At 37.2% G+C, this 16,945-nt stretch overlaps 2 protein-coding genes across 3 annotated transcripts in view; one reads left to right on the plus strand and one right to left on the minus strand.

The window, feature by feature from the left end:
- Positions 1-485: 485 nt before the first annotated feature.
- LOC117405131 (retinoschisin-like) lies at positions 486-8,790 on the plus strand. Its single transcript, XM_034007945.3, has 6 exons — positions 486-604; positions 1,035-1,060; positions 1,354-1,462; positions 3,519-3,660; positions 7,296-7,491; positions 7,996-8,790. Exons 1-6 carry the CDS (start codon positions 553-555, stop codon positions 8,146-8,148), a joined length of 678 nt encoding a protein of 225 aa, XP_033863836.3. The 5' UTR covers positions 486-552; the 3' UTR covers positions 8,149-8,790.
- Positions 8,791-10,994: 2,204 nt separating this feature from the next.
- Positions 10,995-16,945, minus strand: part of LOC117405735 (cyclin-dependent kinase-like 5) — a 94,549-nt gene continuing 88,598 nt past the window's right edge. For both annotated transcript variants that reach the window (XM_034009079.3, XM_034009078.3), the window contains one exon: positions 10,995-16,726. In XM_034009079.3, coding sequence (XP_033864970.1) covers positions 16,370-16,726 — 357 coding nt within the window. In that variant the 3' untranslated portion in view covers positions 10,995-16,369. The remainder of the gene's footprint in view (positions 16,727-16,945) is intronic.

The following is a 16,945-nucleotide window of genomic DNA, read 5'->3' on the forward strand; positions in this document are numbered from 1 at the left end:
CGCTGGTTTGTTTTTTGACCCTGATCCAGTGTTGAGTAAGGCATGCAAACCGAGCGATTTGATTGGAGCAGATCGAATTTTTATCAAATGAAAATACAGGTTTGCTGTAACATGTGTTTCTTTAAAAGCTGCATAGACAATGGAAGTGCACAAAAGGTACAATCTGTGGAATTATTTCATTAGCTGCAAGCAGCTTAAGGTATTAAGATCTGACCGCTCTTTTTATCATTAAAATATACCTATACAGCATGGGGAATTCCATATTAAACAAATTCAGTACACAGACTGCTGGGATAAATGCATTCAAGAAACACAGTTACCTCTTAGAATTACATTATTGTTTGTATGACAAAGTATTTGGTAATGTTTAGGTTTTTTTTTTTAGCTTTGATTCTCACTAGGAGAAAGTACTTGGTATCACATTGTAATAACTGGCCACTAACAGGAAAGGAAATAAGATAATGCCATTAGTGACGCGCGGATTATGGTAATCCAGTTGCCATTGCAAGGCTTGTCATTTACTCTGTGTCCATTCCAAAAACAAAAGGAAAGATGAAGATCAAGGTGGAAACCCTTCTGCTGCCCCTTCTCTTCTTATGTCAAGGTACGTTTCAGCCTCTCCTTGCTGTGCCACTACAGCATTAGGACTGGGTACTCAAACATGCACAGGACTGATGTTATGGCTTTTATAAGAATGTATACAAAAGTAAAAAAATGTCATGTGCTGACATTTTGACAAAAAACTAGATACCAAGACTACATTTGGATTTGGTCTCCAACAAACTAGAAAGTGTTAAGATGTTAAATTTGTTCCTGAATTATATTTTATTTCTGTTTAAAATAACGTCTGTGGTGGTTAGTTCACTTTGGTTTGTGGGTATCCGTTTACTTACATCTTTAGTTTTTCAGTTACAATAAAATCCTAATTACTTTGCTGTGAAGATGTTGTATTTTGAGTATGGATGTAGGTCTAATGTACAGTAATGTGTCTTGTGTTTCTCATTTCTACAATACACGCTGGCCTCTGTGAACAGCACTATTAAATGCGTATGCTCAAGAGGTAAGTGTCTCACTAATCCCGTTGATAATGAATTTGGGGTTTTAGTGTTTTCTTTTTATATATTAATTACAACAAAAGTACTAAAAGGAACTTAATCAATTCGATAACAAGTATTTTCTGGACGTTTTTTTTTTCAATGTCTTCAATGTATTTCTAAATGTAACCACTTGGGATCCATAGTAATTGCTTTAAGAATATCGACAAGTAACTCTTAAAAAGGGTAATGGCAGTATGCAAAAGAGTTGGTTATGGTGCAATGTGTAACCATGCCATCTGCCATATATCTACCTTAGCAGGATGAGGTGTTGGAGCAGTGGAAAGGCAAAGCCTGCAAATGTGATTGTCAAGGGGAGCCCAACTCGATCTGGTCGAGCAGAACCACAATGATGGAATGCATGCCAGGTGAGGTCTCCAGTCTGTGCACTTTCAGATAAACACATTTCCACGTGTCTGGTGGACCAGACTTGTTTTAAAATAACTCATTGTACTAGTATAATGTTCTATCAGTATAAGAACAAATCTCATCTATTCCTTAAGATAAAATAGTTCTTACATTTTGAATTACCATGGAGAGAACTTATTCAGACTGTCTTAATTCATTCACTCTGCAATGATTGTATATGAATTAGCTTCATTATAAAAGGGGGACTGGTAAACTGGTGGTGGTTGTCCCCATGTTTTATTATCGTTAATATTTTTGACAAAAGCTGTGTTTCGTGTATGACTGTTCTGAATAATGGTTAAGGTGGCGTCATAATTGTGATTTAATTAAAACCTGGGTCTGTTTGGGATTTGTTTGCTCTTGTGAATCATGTGCTGTTGTCTGTCATATGATGCATCATGCTTCAGTGCCACCAGGTCAAGTGACATTATATTTGACCTACTGTACGTGGAAGCATTGGCTGAGACCAAGCCTAATAGTCCCCCTGCAGAGGAGTGGGCTAGTCGTAGATTACTAGCTCGTGATGAGGATGATCTTTTACTACACAGATGGCTGACTTTACTTAAGCTTGTGCTTCTCCTTGTCATGTTTGGAACAGAATCCACTTGTCAAGTGTAATTAATCTATTCTGTGTTGTGAAGGGGTTGAAGGGTTATGGGACACTGTGCTAACAGAAACTAATTTCTTACTGTTGCTTGTTGTGTTATGAGGTGATGTCTTTTTATTTTTGTTTTAAAGTGGATATGTATATGTTCTAGCAGTAGCCAACACAGCTACTACATTTGCATAGGTAGCTGGGTACAACCCAGAGCACACCTTGGATTAATTTTTTGCAACCCATTTCAGCTGTTTCAGAGATAGTTACACTCATTTGTCAAAGTACTGTTTAACCTTATGTTTATAAACATTTTCACAAAAGAGCCCTTAAAGTTTTGTAAATAGGGTTACAATGAACAGCTATGGCCAAAGGTTTTTAAGATTGAGACACAATTTAAAAAAAAAAATGATTACAATCTTTTATTTAACAACATGTAATTAAAGAAACTACAAAATGATATCGCAAAAGTCTACCTGAAGCCATAATAGTAGTACAGTATTCCATTTTAGCTTTGAACTTTTTTAAATTTGTGTCAGTTTTTCGTTAAGTATAGTACAAAGCGGTATGTAATTCAATATGTTATCGTAACATTATTCAGCAGGTTTCTTTCGACTTTACGAAGCTAAATTAGTTAATTTTGAAGGGTGGCGCAAATATTTGGCCATAACTGTAGTTATAGCACAGCTAAACGGCATACAACTGGCTGCGGTTAATCACAGTTCAAGATAAAACTATGTCAAGTAAGGTTTTGGCTTTGGATGAAAAGTTGTTGGTTTTCCTTGAATCTAATCACTTCCTGTGTTGTAGTTCAAATTCACTACATCTAATTAGCTACAGCAATGTTATTACTGGACCCCTTCTGTTGGACATGTTGTTTGCAGATGCACATACCTACACGAAAAGTTGAGACTGCTTCCTAGTACCCAAGAGCCCAATAACCTAATCAAACTCACTCTAATGAACTGTAATATGTTTTGAGGGAATAAGCAGCAAGTGTGGATGGGGTTTTATTTCCTTAACTTGTGGCCATCTGTTTTTCCTTACAGTGAAATGGTTCAGATAGTTTTGCTTTGCTTTCCACTATCCTTAAATGTATTTTACCTTTTTCTTTTTTACTATATTGATGTTATTTAACATGTTTGTCTTTGCCCTATCATGCTTTTACGCAGCATTGGCTATACTGTGTTTCACCACAGTAAACTTTAATAAGTGCATTCAATTACAAATGTTTCAATTAAGTGTTTCTTAATGTCTTCAGTATAGATCTGTAAATGTTGAACATTGAATACATAAAGAAATACTTGTTGAAAACGTTTGTCATTGAATTAAAGTTTCTTTAAGTATTTCAAAAATGTACCACTAGTGACTGCTTTAAGGGTAGGATTGAATTGATCACCCAACCATGTCTTTTTCTCTAGAGTGCCCATATCACAGACCGCTGGGCTTTGAATCTGGAGCTGTCACCCCAGACCAGATCAGCTGCGCCAGTGAGGAGCAGTACACCGGGTGGTATTCCTCCTGGACCTCCAACAAGGCGAGACTCAACGGACAGGGCTTCGGGTGAGTCAATCAATCAATCTTTATTTTATATAGCGCCTTTCATGGTGGACCACCATCACAAAGTGCTTTACAAGACAGTGAGGAACAATGCATATACATTAAATACAGTGAAATACAGGGCATAGTACATTAAATACAAACAGTAAAAAAATAATGCAAATACATTAAATAAAGTCATATTACATTAAATACAAGGCTAAGATGTGAATTCTAAACATTGTGGATGCGTGTGTCATACGGAATCATATGAATAAGATGGAGTGAAAAACCTGAAATAGCAATTTAGACAACAGCTAATAGCAGATATCAGGCTTAAAGAGCATTGAAAGCAAGAGAGAACAAGTGGGTCTTGAGAGTTGATTTGAAGTGAGCAACTGTGGGAGCTACATGCACTAAAGACACCGCAAGTGACTGGGTTTGCGTCAGAACTGCTTCCATCATAGTAAACAGACTGCATGCGTCCAGATAGGTAAGAGGACAGCCAGAAGAGACAGGTTCCAGAGATCCCAGCATACTTCTGAAGGCGGTCAAGAAGAATGCTGTGATCTATGGTATCAAAAGCAGCAGTTAGGTCAAGGAGGACAAGGACAGAGGGAGCAGCAGCATCAGCATTGAGCAGGAGATCCTTCATAATCCGGAGCAGAGCAGTTTCAGTACTGTGATGCGGCCAGAAGCCAGACTGCAGAGATTCAAGCAGATTGTTAGCTGTGAGATGTTTCATCAGATGACTGGCTACAGCCCTTTCAATAGTTTTGGAGAGAAAAGGAAGATTGGATATGGGACGGATGTTAGATAAGACAGCCATGTCAAGGGAGGGTTTTCGAGCACTGGCATTACTCGGGCAGTCTTGAGGGCAGCAGAAACCAGGCCTGAAACCTGGGATAGGTTGAGAGAGTGCATAATGGAAGGAGCAAGGAGAAGCACAGAGACGGACGAGATATGTTGGCCAGAGGTCCAAGGGGCACGTGGCAGGATTGATTTCAACAGTAGGCTGGAGACATCAGTAATGGAGAGAGGAGAGAAGAAAAAGGTGGTCAAGTACTATACTGGGTTTGTGGCAGGAGAGCGTAGAATAAATGTCGATTTTGTTCCGAAAGAAAAAGGAGAAATCATGACAGGTAAGAGAGGAGGATGAATGGGAGCTGGATTTATCAATGGTTTTGAAGAGAATATTTGGTTTACCATGTCCCATGGGTATGATTTCAGAGTACTTCACCCTGGCAGCGGTGAGCGCACGCCTGTAGCTACCGAGATGGTCGGTCCAGATCTCTCTGTGAACCGTTAGTCCAGACGACCTCCACTTGCGCTCAAGCTTGCGGCAGGCAGACTTAAGCAGTTGAAGTTCGAGGGTATACCATGGACAGTCGTGATGTTTCTTCACTATTTTGGTTATAAGTGGGGCAACTGTGTCTCTGATCTGAGTAAGGGTGGCTTTGTAGAGAGACACCGCAGCATCGACCGAAGATGGGAGAGTACCAGTCAGAGGGGAAGAAGAGACACATTCTGAGAGTATTATAGGATTTAGCAGATCTTTGGGACGGAAGAAAATAACACTATCAGTAGTAGCTGAATGTGCAGGAAGATTAATATTGGCAGTGATTAAGAAATGGTCAGAGAGAGAGAGAGAGAGAGAGAGAGAGAGAGAGAGAGAGAGAGAGAGAGAGAGAGAGAGAGAGAGAGAGAGAGAGAGAGAGAGAGAGAGAGAGAGAGAGAGAGAGATCCAAGACTGAGAGATTGGAGATATCAAGACCCCTGGTGATGAGCAGATCCAGGGTGTGTCCACGGGTGTGAGTGGGAACGGTGACAGTCCAGGAGCTTGACAAAGTCGGTCACTAGAGGGGAAGAAGGCACATCGACATCTGCCGGCATTACGTTTCCGAACCACATTCTGCAATTCACAAATTATGTCACGCCTTTGTGTGGAGTGGTGTGCAGAATGTCACCATGAAGCAGTGGTTTGAGTACAACACAGATTTTGGAAAACCACCCCTTATGGAACAAATATCTATTTTTAATATATAGTAGAAAAGTATGATCCTTATGCTTCTCATATATAGAAATTGGCCCCCTTTTTATATATTTAAAATATATGGGATATATTCAAAATATATTTTAGTCATATATTCATATATTTATTTTATATGGATTACAGACTAATGAAAATATAAGGTGCACCATATATTTTCAACATATAAAATAAATATATGGATTACAGACGAATATATTTTTTAATATATCCCATATATTTTAAATATATATAAAAAATGGGCCATTTCTATATATGAAAAATATAAGGATCATACTTTTCTACCATATATTAAAATGATATGTTTTTCCATAATTGACATTCCATATTTCCATCATGTTAAATTCTGCAGTTTACAAAATGTGGTCCAGAATCTCTCTTCTACCAAATTGTAGGTATATTTTTCTGTGTGTTGCAAGACTTTGATATTATCGATATTAATATACCATTTTCATATTGTTGCCCAACCCTAAGGTAAATTATATATTTTGATCAATGACACATAATTCTACAGCAATGATCCATTTTACAAGCACCCCTTGGTCCCAAGTAGTTGTATAGTAGTTTAGTTTTCCTTGACCTGCATTTTAATCAACTGTCTGTTTTTTGTTTATTGTTTTTTCTTAACATTAATTCGGGATATACAGATTTTCTCAAGCACAATCTAATTAAACATAACAAAAAGGGTCCAGTGATAATGTTGCTAGTGCGCATCATATCTTAACACAAGTTATGTTCAGACTAAATTGTAACGGCATACTGTAAGGAAAGCAAGTTTAACAGCAATCATTAATAGGTGACAGCAAAACCAGCCTGCAAAGATAACAAAGTTGAATTCTCATTCACAGCCTCTTGAGATGAAACTGCTATTTTCTTCCAAACTCACTAGATGGCGATGCAGGTTAATTTTCCTACATTTAAAGATGCAAAACGGGAATTCATGTTCTTAATTTCATGTGATAACTGGGTACACATTATTTGTGTAATATCTGATAATATAATGTTTTGAAAATGTATGGATATTTAGTAATTCTAATCAAAATAACTTTCTAAGGACTGGAACGTTCACCTAACTTTACCACAACCTACAACTAACGTTCCAAAAACGTCTGGAAAACTTTCCTGAAAAACGTTGTGGGAATGTTCTTTCCTAACGTTCCTGTAACTTAAAACAAATGTTCTTGGAACGTTCTGGGAACTTACAATTGTTTAGCTGGGGAGCTGATGAAGTGTGTGTGTGTGTGGTATGAGAAACAGACCAAGAACGGTTTGGTTAATGTAATGTGAAATAAAGATGCAAACACAGCAGTCATCTCAGGCTAGTAGAACAATGGTCTTGCGTAATAATCAGCCAATGATTATTCTGCCATCGGGAAATGTCTTTGTATCAGACGGAAATGTCACATGATTATTACATCTTACACACAGGGTTGGTTATAAAGATGCAAAGAAAGTAATAATTTCTGGACTATATAGCAGACGCTGACATTGACGTGATTCAGCCATCACGAAATGTCTTTGTATCAAAATGATACCAGATCCACACACATGATTTTAGCTGGAGACCCTTCATATCAGAATGAGTTGTAGTTTGTGGTGTATGTTCCAGGTGCGCTTGGCTGTCCAAGTTCCAGGACAGTAACCAGTGGCTGCAGATTGACCTGAAGGAGGTGAAGGTGATATCAGGCATTATCAGCCAGGGTCGCTGCGATGCCGACGAGTGGATAACCAAGTACAGCGTCCAGTACCGCACTGACGAGAACCTCAACTGGGTCTATTACAAAGATCAGACTGGAAACAACAGGGTGAGTGATGGGACCTGGAAACACTCTCACACACACACACACACACACAGAGACAGGTTCTACCCGTGATGCATTGCCATTCACTTCAAGGACATCAAGTATTCCTAGATGAAAAGACACACCCACGTGTTTAGCAGCTTGTGCCTTCACTTGATCCCCTGACGCATGAAGTGATGGTGAAGAAGCCTTTCTCTTTTACTGTCATTGCTGAGGAAATATTGATTCCTATCCAATGCACATTTACCAGAATGTTTGCATTTTTTATGTTATAAAATATTGGACCAACATACACACAAAAGCAAGGATTTACTAAATGATTTCATTCTATTTATAGATGTATTTAATTAATAAGTTGTAATACAGTGCTTCCTTTATACCAAGGAACAGTTTGTAAGACAAGAACTATGATTTCCTACTGCAGCATTAAAGAATGGGAGGGCTGTACATCTATAAAAGTTATACAGGATGTTAACTGATAGTTTTAGCCCTGTTTGGTTTCAATAGGTGTTCTATGGGAACTCTGACAGGACTTCTTCAGTACAGAACCTCCTTCGCCCCCCTATCGTCTCCCGGTACATCAGGTTGCTGCCGCTAGGCTGGCACACACGCATCGCAGTGAGAATGGAGCTGCTGGAGTGTATGAACAAGTGCGTCTGAGCCTGAACCGCAGGCCTGGAGTACACCTGTGTGAGTTCACACAAAAACAAACAAAAGCATCCTAATGATCTAAAAAAACAAGTTTTATACTCGAACACTTCAAACAAGTCCATGCTTACTTACTCTACAGGTCTAAATATGTTATTTTCAAGACCAAAAAAAATAAAATAAAAAATACAATTACAGTTTTGTCTTATGTTCAAAATTTTTTATTTGTCTTCCACTTTAGTAAGGGAAAGCTAGCAGGTAGAAGATTAAAAGGCGATCATTATGCAAACTATAATTGGTGTAATTGGTTTGGTTTACTGTATTGTGTACTGTGTATGAAATAGAAGGGCCTTCACGTAGCCACTGTTATCCAGTGTGCGTTGAAGTGTTTTTTTCTGATCATCAGCAAGGCCAGATCTTCAGGTTATCTGATGTAAAGAGTGATCCTGTGTACTTAAAAAAAGTCACAATGGTTAAATAAACATTGAACTACTCTTGTACTTGACTTGAACTTCATTTCATTCATTGTAAACCAAAGTTTGCATCTTTAAAGGGAACCAACAGAGTTGCTATTAAGATCCACCACTATTAACGTTGTACTCTTATTAGATTCTGGAAAATGCAAATAAAATAAAAATGTCCGTTTTCACTGTACTGAAGTGTATTTTTCTAGATTATATCATTACAATAATGGTATACTGTTGTAAAGTGGCATGCTTTGACAAATATTGTAATACAAGGGTTTAAAGTTGCAGTTTCTACTGTGGTACAGCAGGGGGCACTTTTTGTACTAATAGTCGATGCAGTCTGCATTCCTGTCTTTCTTGTACAACTGAGACATGTTATTTTACTGTGTAACCGAGTTAAGAAATGCAACAACAAAAAAGCATTTTGATAACTGGTTTTTAGCGGTTAGGCACAAAAATGCTGCATCTCCCTTTAAAAACAAGTACCAATATTTACAAATGCGACATGACTGAAGTGCGAGAAGGACGGTAAAAATTTGATTGAATACAAATGCTTGTAAGTGCAGAGAGTTATATTAACACCAGCAGAATACGGGAATCCCAGTTTCTTGCAAAAGCTGTGATGGTGACCAAACGTGTGTGCGTACCATTGTGTAAAAAAGTAGCTTAAAATGAACAGTTGCATATAAGAAATGTAGAACAAGAACAGCAACAAATACAACTATATCTTCCAGGCAGTTTTACGTCTTCCATGCCCCAGTACAGTACCAAACACTTAAGCAATTACTGGAAGAAGCGGGTTTAGTTCTTGATATTTGCCGTTTGAAATAAGTAACTTCACCAGTACCGCAGAATATTTTGAAAGGTTTTTCCAAAAAAATGCGTCAGACCGCGATCTCGCTTCACGCAGAAGTGCATTTTTTTTTGCATCTGAACTGTAATCTACACGGGATGATACCTGCCAAGTTTCCTGTTGATTGGTTACACCACGTGCGAACAGGAGCAGTTTGAAGTTGATGGAAGAATAAGAAGAAAAATCCTAACAATAACAATTGGCTTCCCAGCCGTTCTGGCATGGAAGCCTAAATACACGTAAGGTTTGTGTAGTGCACATGTGCCATTAACAAAATGCCCTGGACACTTAAAATAAAGAAAATAATGAAGGGCTGTAATGCAGCAAAAAGCGTAAGAATTAAACAAACAAGGAAGTGAAAAGGTTATCGTATCAAGCTGAAAAAAGTTATCTTTGTGAACTCCAAAAAAACAATGTTATCTTTCGACAGTCAAATCGTTGAGTGCCTAAATAAAATCGAGTCAACACGAATTGATTTTTTTCGTCTGTTGCGTCTTGAATACCGGTATATTAGATTTAGTTACATTGTTTACCGTCAGTATTTTAAGTATGATTTAATTGCACAAGATTCCATAGTTGGATGATGAGCTGATAATATCTCTTCAGCCAAAGAAGCAGGCACAGTAATTTAAGAGCAGTTACCATTATGTAAAACAGTAGCCTATCTGGTGTTGAGTTTTGTACTAAAGCAGGGTCAGCTGTTGTAGGTAAAACAAAGTTTATTTCTCAAATTAACCATTTAAAAAAAGTGAACGCAGAACACACAGAAATACTTGGGATTGTAATTAGAAAGTGTACTGCAGCTTACTTGACTGCAGTAAACAAAACAAACAAACAAAAAATGCCATTTACTAAATTTAGCTCTCAGATTGTGCTAATGAAACTATATGACAATGTGCTTGCTGTGGATATCGTAAATATAGCAGAACGAACTCACTGCAAATTAAACTTGTTTTTACTGAAGAATAAACATTATGTAAATCATAACAGCTGTCTGTGTTACATGCTGTCAGATCAGGACATCACTAACACTTAGCATGGGAGCCGCAGCATGCTGTTTCCCATATTACTGTACACAATTAATGTGAGGTCACCAATTCCAGACACAGCACTTGCAAAATATTAAAAATGTAAACATGCTGAGTTCATTGCAGTCATCAGCTGCATAGATTAACCATTCAGCAGAATGAGGCAACAAACAAGTGAGTACAGACACAACAAACCTGATTGTAATGGATTAGGCCTCAGTTTTACAATAGCAGTTTAAGATTGCACATAGTTACTGGTACACCTGGTGGTCCCTGCTGGAAACACTGGTATTTGAGAAGAAAAGGTTGAAAAGCACAGTTTTAGTGTATCGTTTTCTTTCGGAAGTTAATTTTTGTCATCTCAGTAAGTTATAAGCTATAGGGAGGTTATAGAGAGGTAACCTGGCTGTCTTAGTTCCGTGTGAATCAGAGAAACTATTTTAGACCTGCAGTGAGAAACAAACTCTATTCAGATGAATTAAAAAGAAAAGGCTGAATACAGCTGCAACCTTATAGTGCAAAACCTGCGTTTAATAAAGACACGTTTTGCAATGTCCATTCAAAAATACATTGTGTTAGTAAAAATTAACAATTTCCATGCCAACCACTGGTTATATAAACATGGTGATTATTATTATTCTATACAGTGACAATATAAATGTACATAAGCCAAGAAGTGAAAACATGCCAGGTACACTGTACAAATAAGGGAAAAGAAAAAAAGAATAAAAAGAAAACCACATGATACACATGGACTTTATAAACACTCTACAAAGGTGTTCTGCTTTGTATCAGTTCTGGAACACACAGTCAGGTTTTGATGAACCAGCAGTGTGGCTGCCACATTACATTCAGCGCTACAGAGAAACGGGAGACCTCACAAGCACTTGACTTGGAACACTACAACCTCTGGATTCTCCTGGATCTCTACCTTTTTAGTGCATATTCGCAGTTGTGAAAATAAAGTTAAAAACAGTAAGAACTTCAAACAGTAATTTTTGAAACACATATAATGCGCTTGACTGAGCATTCATGGGTTACCTTGTCTAATGTGCACCTCCTGTATACTACCCTATCACAAACACCATATTATACTGCAGTAGTCTCCGCGTACAGGAACACCTCCTCAGAGAACACTTCAGCTAAGAGAACACCCTTGTGGTGAAACTGAATTTTCCCATTGGAAATGCTCTGCCTAGTTACAGGAACTTCGCTTAAAAAACACCTTTTTGGCACCACTAGCGATTCGTTCACATACAGTACTGTTTTTTTAACTTGCTAACTAATTACTGTCAAACTAAATTAATGTTAATTTAGTTTGACAGTTAGTTTATCTGTTACTTTATTATTATAGTTTATTAACATACACTTGCCTATTTCTTTTCTTACTTATTCTGTTAATTTCATATGTTGATGCACGTGCGTCATGACAAGTAATACATATGTATTTATCGATTCATATTGTGTCTGGTGCCTAACTCCGTCTTCGAGAACACTTCGACTATAAGAACACTTTGTTTGCTTCCTGAGGGGTGTTCTCTTAGCCAGAGACTACTGTATATAGAATACTATTACCCAAATATAATGCATACCGACATGGTATAAGCACACAAACGGTATATAACACACTAATATTTGTAAAAGGGTGCACGTTATATTGCAACAAATACGGTAGTGTGTCAAATTAAATGGGATGAGCTCAACAAATACTACAAAAAGGGTGTGACTCAACCTCATTCCATATATGTCAATCAGGTACAATCTAATTTACTGAAAATAATATTTAATCCACACTTTTGTAGATTGTAACATATTTTTGCAAGCTAGGAATCCTACTTCATTATCAGCTGTAGTAAAGGATAAAGTTTAAAAATAATAATGAAAAACAAACACCCTTAAAGTCTACAACAGAAATCAAAGTAAAAAAAAAAAAAATTAAAAAGTGGGATTTGCACTAATGACCTTAATTATGATCCCTGGGGTCGATGTTAAAAACTTTAGAACAAAATGTTTACCTTGCGAAAAATTAAAAGCACTTTGAGGGCTTGTTTCACAGACCCTGATTAGAACAAAACTTACCTAAAATAAGACTACCTTACCTTAAAGTAACATTACGCAGACCAAGATTAATACTAACCAAACTAAACCAGCAGGCAGACCTGGGGTCAGTTCTAATTATAATCACAATTACAACATGATCGTTTGCTGAAATTGCAATTACTGTTACAATGCCATTTTGTTCAATTACAATTAGTTACAATTATCCTGCAGTAATTTGAATTATAATTCCAATTACACTAAAAAGTAACATAAATAGCTCCACAAATTAACATGTTTACTCTGTTTATTCTACCAAGCAGTAATCACAGGTACAAATACAGAAACATACTGTATAACATTTTCTCAAACAAATGGGGTCACTAAAAGTAGTTGAAAATACAAGAATAATGTTTGCTCAATGTAAAACACAACATGGAACTGTGAATGATTAAGTTTGTAAAGGTGTGTAATTAATCAATTCTATGGTAATGATAATTAGAATTACAAATGCAATTCCGCAGGTGTGCCAAGGTTCAACTCTAATTACATTGTAATTGCAATGAATCACAAATGACACAATTACAATGTAATGGACCCCAGGTCTGCCAGCAGGGAGTGATTTAAACCAGCAAGTCTAGAGCAGACTTTAAAAACTCTGGAGTTTTGTGAACAGGGCCGTCAATGTGTGAAGAATGAATTCTCCCGCATGCAGGTCAGATTCTTAAGCTGGGTTTTCACTGCCCTGGGTCCTGTTTTGCAGACCATTTTAACGAGCACACTGTCCCCTACTGTACGTGAGGGTTTCACGAGGATCGTTAACCCCTTCAGGACTACGCCAAGCTCTCTTTTAAGTTGTCCCCATACAGTGTAATTTCCTGACCACCAGGCCATTTGAAATCCCAACAACAATTCTGTTTACATAACCACTTTACACAGTTCCAATTATCCTTAACATATTTGTGTCTCAAAGACATTTTTGGAAGTTCTATCAGCAAAATGTGGCTGAACTGTTAAAAAGATCTCAGCCGTAGTTCTTGGGTTTTTTTGTCCATTTAAAAAGTAACATTTTTTGACAGTGTTCGATGTGATCTGCCCTTCTCTTTTCAGATACCGCATCATATGGCAATGTATTCTACTCAATTAAAAACAAAAAAATTCTTCTTACTACTTTTTCAATATTGGAAAGCAGCAACTGTAAAATGATCTGTAAGAAGATTGACATTTGTGACAACTTTACATAAGCCAGCAAAGTTATAGAAACCCTTATATTTACTAATGACAAGGCTCTGTATTAAGTTAAAAAGCCAACAATCAACTCATTAGCTTCTTCTAATACTCTGATGCAGCTTTAAAAAAAAAAAAAAAAAAAAAGAAGAAAAAACTTAATAAACCTTTAGTTATCTTTTTGGCTATCCCTGAAAACTATATATAAAAAAAAAAATACAAAATAAAGAAATCCCAGTTTTTATTTATGATTCTTTCTGGCACAGGCAGACACAGATAAAACGCATTTTTATAATTTTTTAAATCAAAGTGCCTTCAAAGAAAATGGATAAAAGTGACCCTTTTTGTTTTTTTGGAGCTTTCACTAAAGTTTGTCTATAAAGTTTTATAAATACTTACCAAAGAAATGATCACACATTGGTATTAATATAATACACTATGTTGTTCAATGTGACAATTAGAAAAGACATGAACCTCTGTAAAATATAACAGCAGATACATACACACACACGCGCACACACACACACTTTTAGTTAACACATCTGAACACAATACATACATTACAAAAGTCTGTGTCTGCCATACAGGTCAGGCAGAAACTAAATCATGTGTATATATCACTTAATACAAAGAGAAGAGAAATAAAGTTGGTATTCTGACTCTATGAAGCCTGTATTTAAAGTGCATCTTCAAGGAAATTGATAAAGACTTTACTGAGCTAGGTTTGTTTTTCATAAAATACAGTTCGACCAGTTATCACTTGTTCTAGCAACCAAAGCACCGATTGTGGTTGTTTTCTGTCACAGACTGCTGAGTAAAGATTGGTCATACATGATTTAAACAAAATATGTATAAACTTTGGGGGAAATTAGCTGTAAAATGCACAGCTGCTAGTCTTTATAAAATCAAAATGTTTAATGTCCTTTCAAGCAAATGTACTGTTTACACGTCAGTGTAAGGAACCATTAAGATACGTCTATAACATGGTATTCAAATATCACAATATCTGATTACACAATACTAGTGGAAAGCTTTGTGTTGTGAAAAGTAATTATCAAGCTTATTATAATACCTTACCTCCTTTATATAACACTATTGCTGTAGCCTGTTCATATTAACAAGCGTACAATGCAGCTTTCTTTTCAACACATTTCAAGGTGTATTAGTTATTATAACTGATCATTAATGTACAGGGTTAACAATGCATGGTACCGATCTGATCTTGTCGTTAAGCAATCGCTTATGAAGTCTTCACAACCTATTCATAATCTGTTGTCCCAGAAAATGACACAGTACGCTGGTAACAGTGTGACCTTGGTGGCCCAGCAAGCCACAAATAAATACGTTTTGCTTAAGGCAAGGTTGCACTATTAGGTTGTGTGTGCCTAAGCATTCAGAGACCCCCTGATTATCAGGTCCTGCTCTGTGTAATGCTGTGAACTACTATAGTAAAAAGATTAGCTTATTCAATTCTTTGTCTGTGTAGATAAATTGGGGCTGGTGATCTAAATAGTGGTGGATCTTAAAACTGCCTATTTAACTGTTTCAATCCTGCTGGTGTTTCAACAAGGATGAAACATCACTAAACACAAGTATAATGAGGTCAGCAATAGAGCAGGTTTCTATATTTGTGGTGGATTTAAGATCTGCCTGTCTTTAAGACCATTATAATAGACCCTCTTTGATCACCCATTGCCAGTCTACTAACCCCACAGCTCCTAATAAAAGACCTATGAAATAAATATTATAGTATATAACTGCAGTTATTAGCACCCACCAGAATGTAGGCCTGCTTCTGTGACAGAAAACAGGCCTCCAAGTCACTGTGTTAAGGTTATAAAAAGGCATGGCATACTTTATATGGTCATTACAATACTTGTTCTGAAAACCTAGGTTAATATTTAGAATAAACACGCCTGATGAAATATATAACTTGTTACTGGGTTTCTTTGTGTATAAACTAAAGCTGTTGCACTCTTTTATCCACAATGTTTTAAAATGGCCTTATTTTTATAATTATTGTTACTTTTTTAAACCGTAACCTATTTATAATTTAACAAGAAAGTAATAATTAGAACATCATACATAATATTACAAATTCTATTAAATATGGAAGCTTAAAAAAATTAAGACATACATATAGATCTTCACCCTTGAGGAAAGGGTACACCTGCTTCAGAAGCCTGACTTTAGTTTTGTCTCCTAATCAACAAACACAATATTAAAGGGACAGAGCTAGAAAGATTCACTCGCCCTGCACCTAGTCCTGCTTTGCTTAAAACAAGCTGATTTGATTTGTCACTTAATGATGCCACTGCCAGCAATCTCAGCAATCAGACTCTCTCTTAATCTGCTCTGAACTAATCAAGACTAATTACAGGAGTTATACAACCAGTAATAAGTCTCACCTGAGAGTCTATATGCCTTTAAGTGATGAACCAGTGGGAAGAGAACCATTTACTTTATCAGGTCAAAGCATATGTTAGCATTGCCCTGATTGATCAGACTGCTGTCCACTTAGACACCTCTAAACTTGGTAGTTCTATAAAACAAGACTGGGCACAGAGTGGTTTTGCATAGTGAATGTGTCTAGCCCTAAAAGGGGAGTGGTGGGGATGATACTACAGGGCTGTTTCCTTCAGGTCGTTGAGGTTTGGCATCCGGGAACGAGACGATCGGCTAAAGCTGTGCCCATTCTGGCTGCCTTGTGGAGGCATTTGGTCAGGATAGGGGGTCCCGTCGCCGCTTTTGCGATTCACAGCCGGCACATGCCAGCCGGGCTCCATCTGTCCTGGCAGCTGGAAGGTCTGCCTGTTCTTGGATTGTGAGGAGCCACTGCTGGGGTGCCCACGGCTTTCACTAAAACCCCCTTTAGATGGCTGGTTTGGAAGGGGCTGGAAGCGCAGTTCAGAAGGGACCGAGTGGTTGGTGGAGGAAGAGAGGTGGAGGAGCTTTCGGAGGGACCTCAATGGCTGGCTCTAAAAGGGAAGAAAGGAAGGAAAAGAAAAAGAGATCAAACTCAGGAACCTACAAAGGGCTGGAGTAATATCTTCTACAAGGAGGTGTTTTCTTTCTTTCTTTCTTTCTTTCTTTCTTTCTTTCTTTCTTTCAGTCTTTTAGTCCATTCTTTTCTCAAATTCATTAGCTGTGTTAAAGAGGTTCTTGATATGAAATTAATATGAAATTAACACATTATC

Source organism: Acipenser ruthenus, chromosome 9 (genome assembly GCF_902713425.1).
Source record: "Acipenser ruthenus chromosome 9, fAciRut3.2 maternal haplotype, whole genome shotgun sequence".
NCBI lineage: Eukaryota > Metazoa > Chordata > Actinopteri > Acipenseriformes > Acipenseridae > Acipenser > Acipenser ruthenus.

What these genes read in the sequence shown, in the direction of transcription:
- LOC117405131 (XM_034007945.3), top strand. Translation starts at nt 553, where the DNA reads ATGAAGATCAAGGTGGAAACCCTTCTGCTGCCCCTTCTCTTCTTATGT. An exon ending in AATGATGGAATGCATGCCAG is followed by an intron (nt 1,463 to 3,518) that starts GTGAGGTCTCCA and finishes CTTTTTCTCTAG; the next exon opens with AGTGCCCATATCACAGACCG. An exon ending in CTCAACGGACAGGGCTTCGG is followed by an intron (nt 3,661 to 7,295) that starts GTGAGTCAATCA and finishes TGTATGTTCCAG; the next exon opens with GTGCGCTTGGCTGTCCAAGT.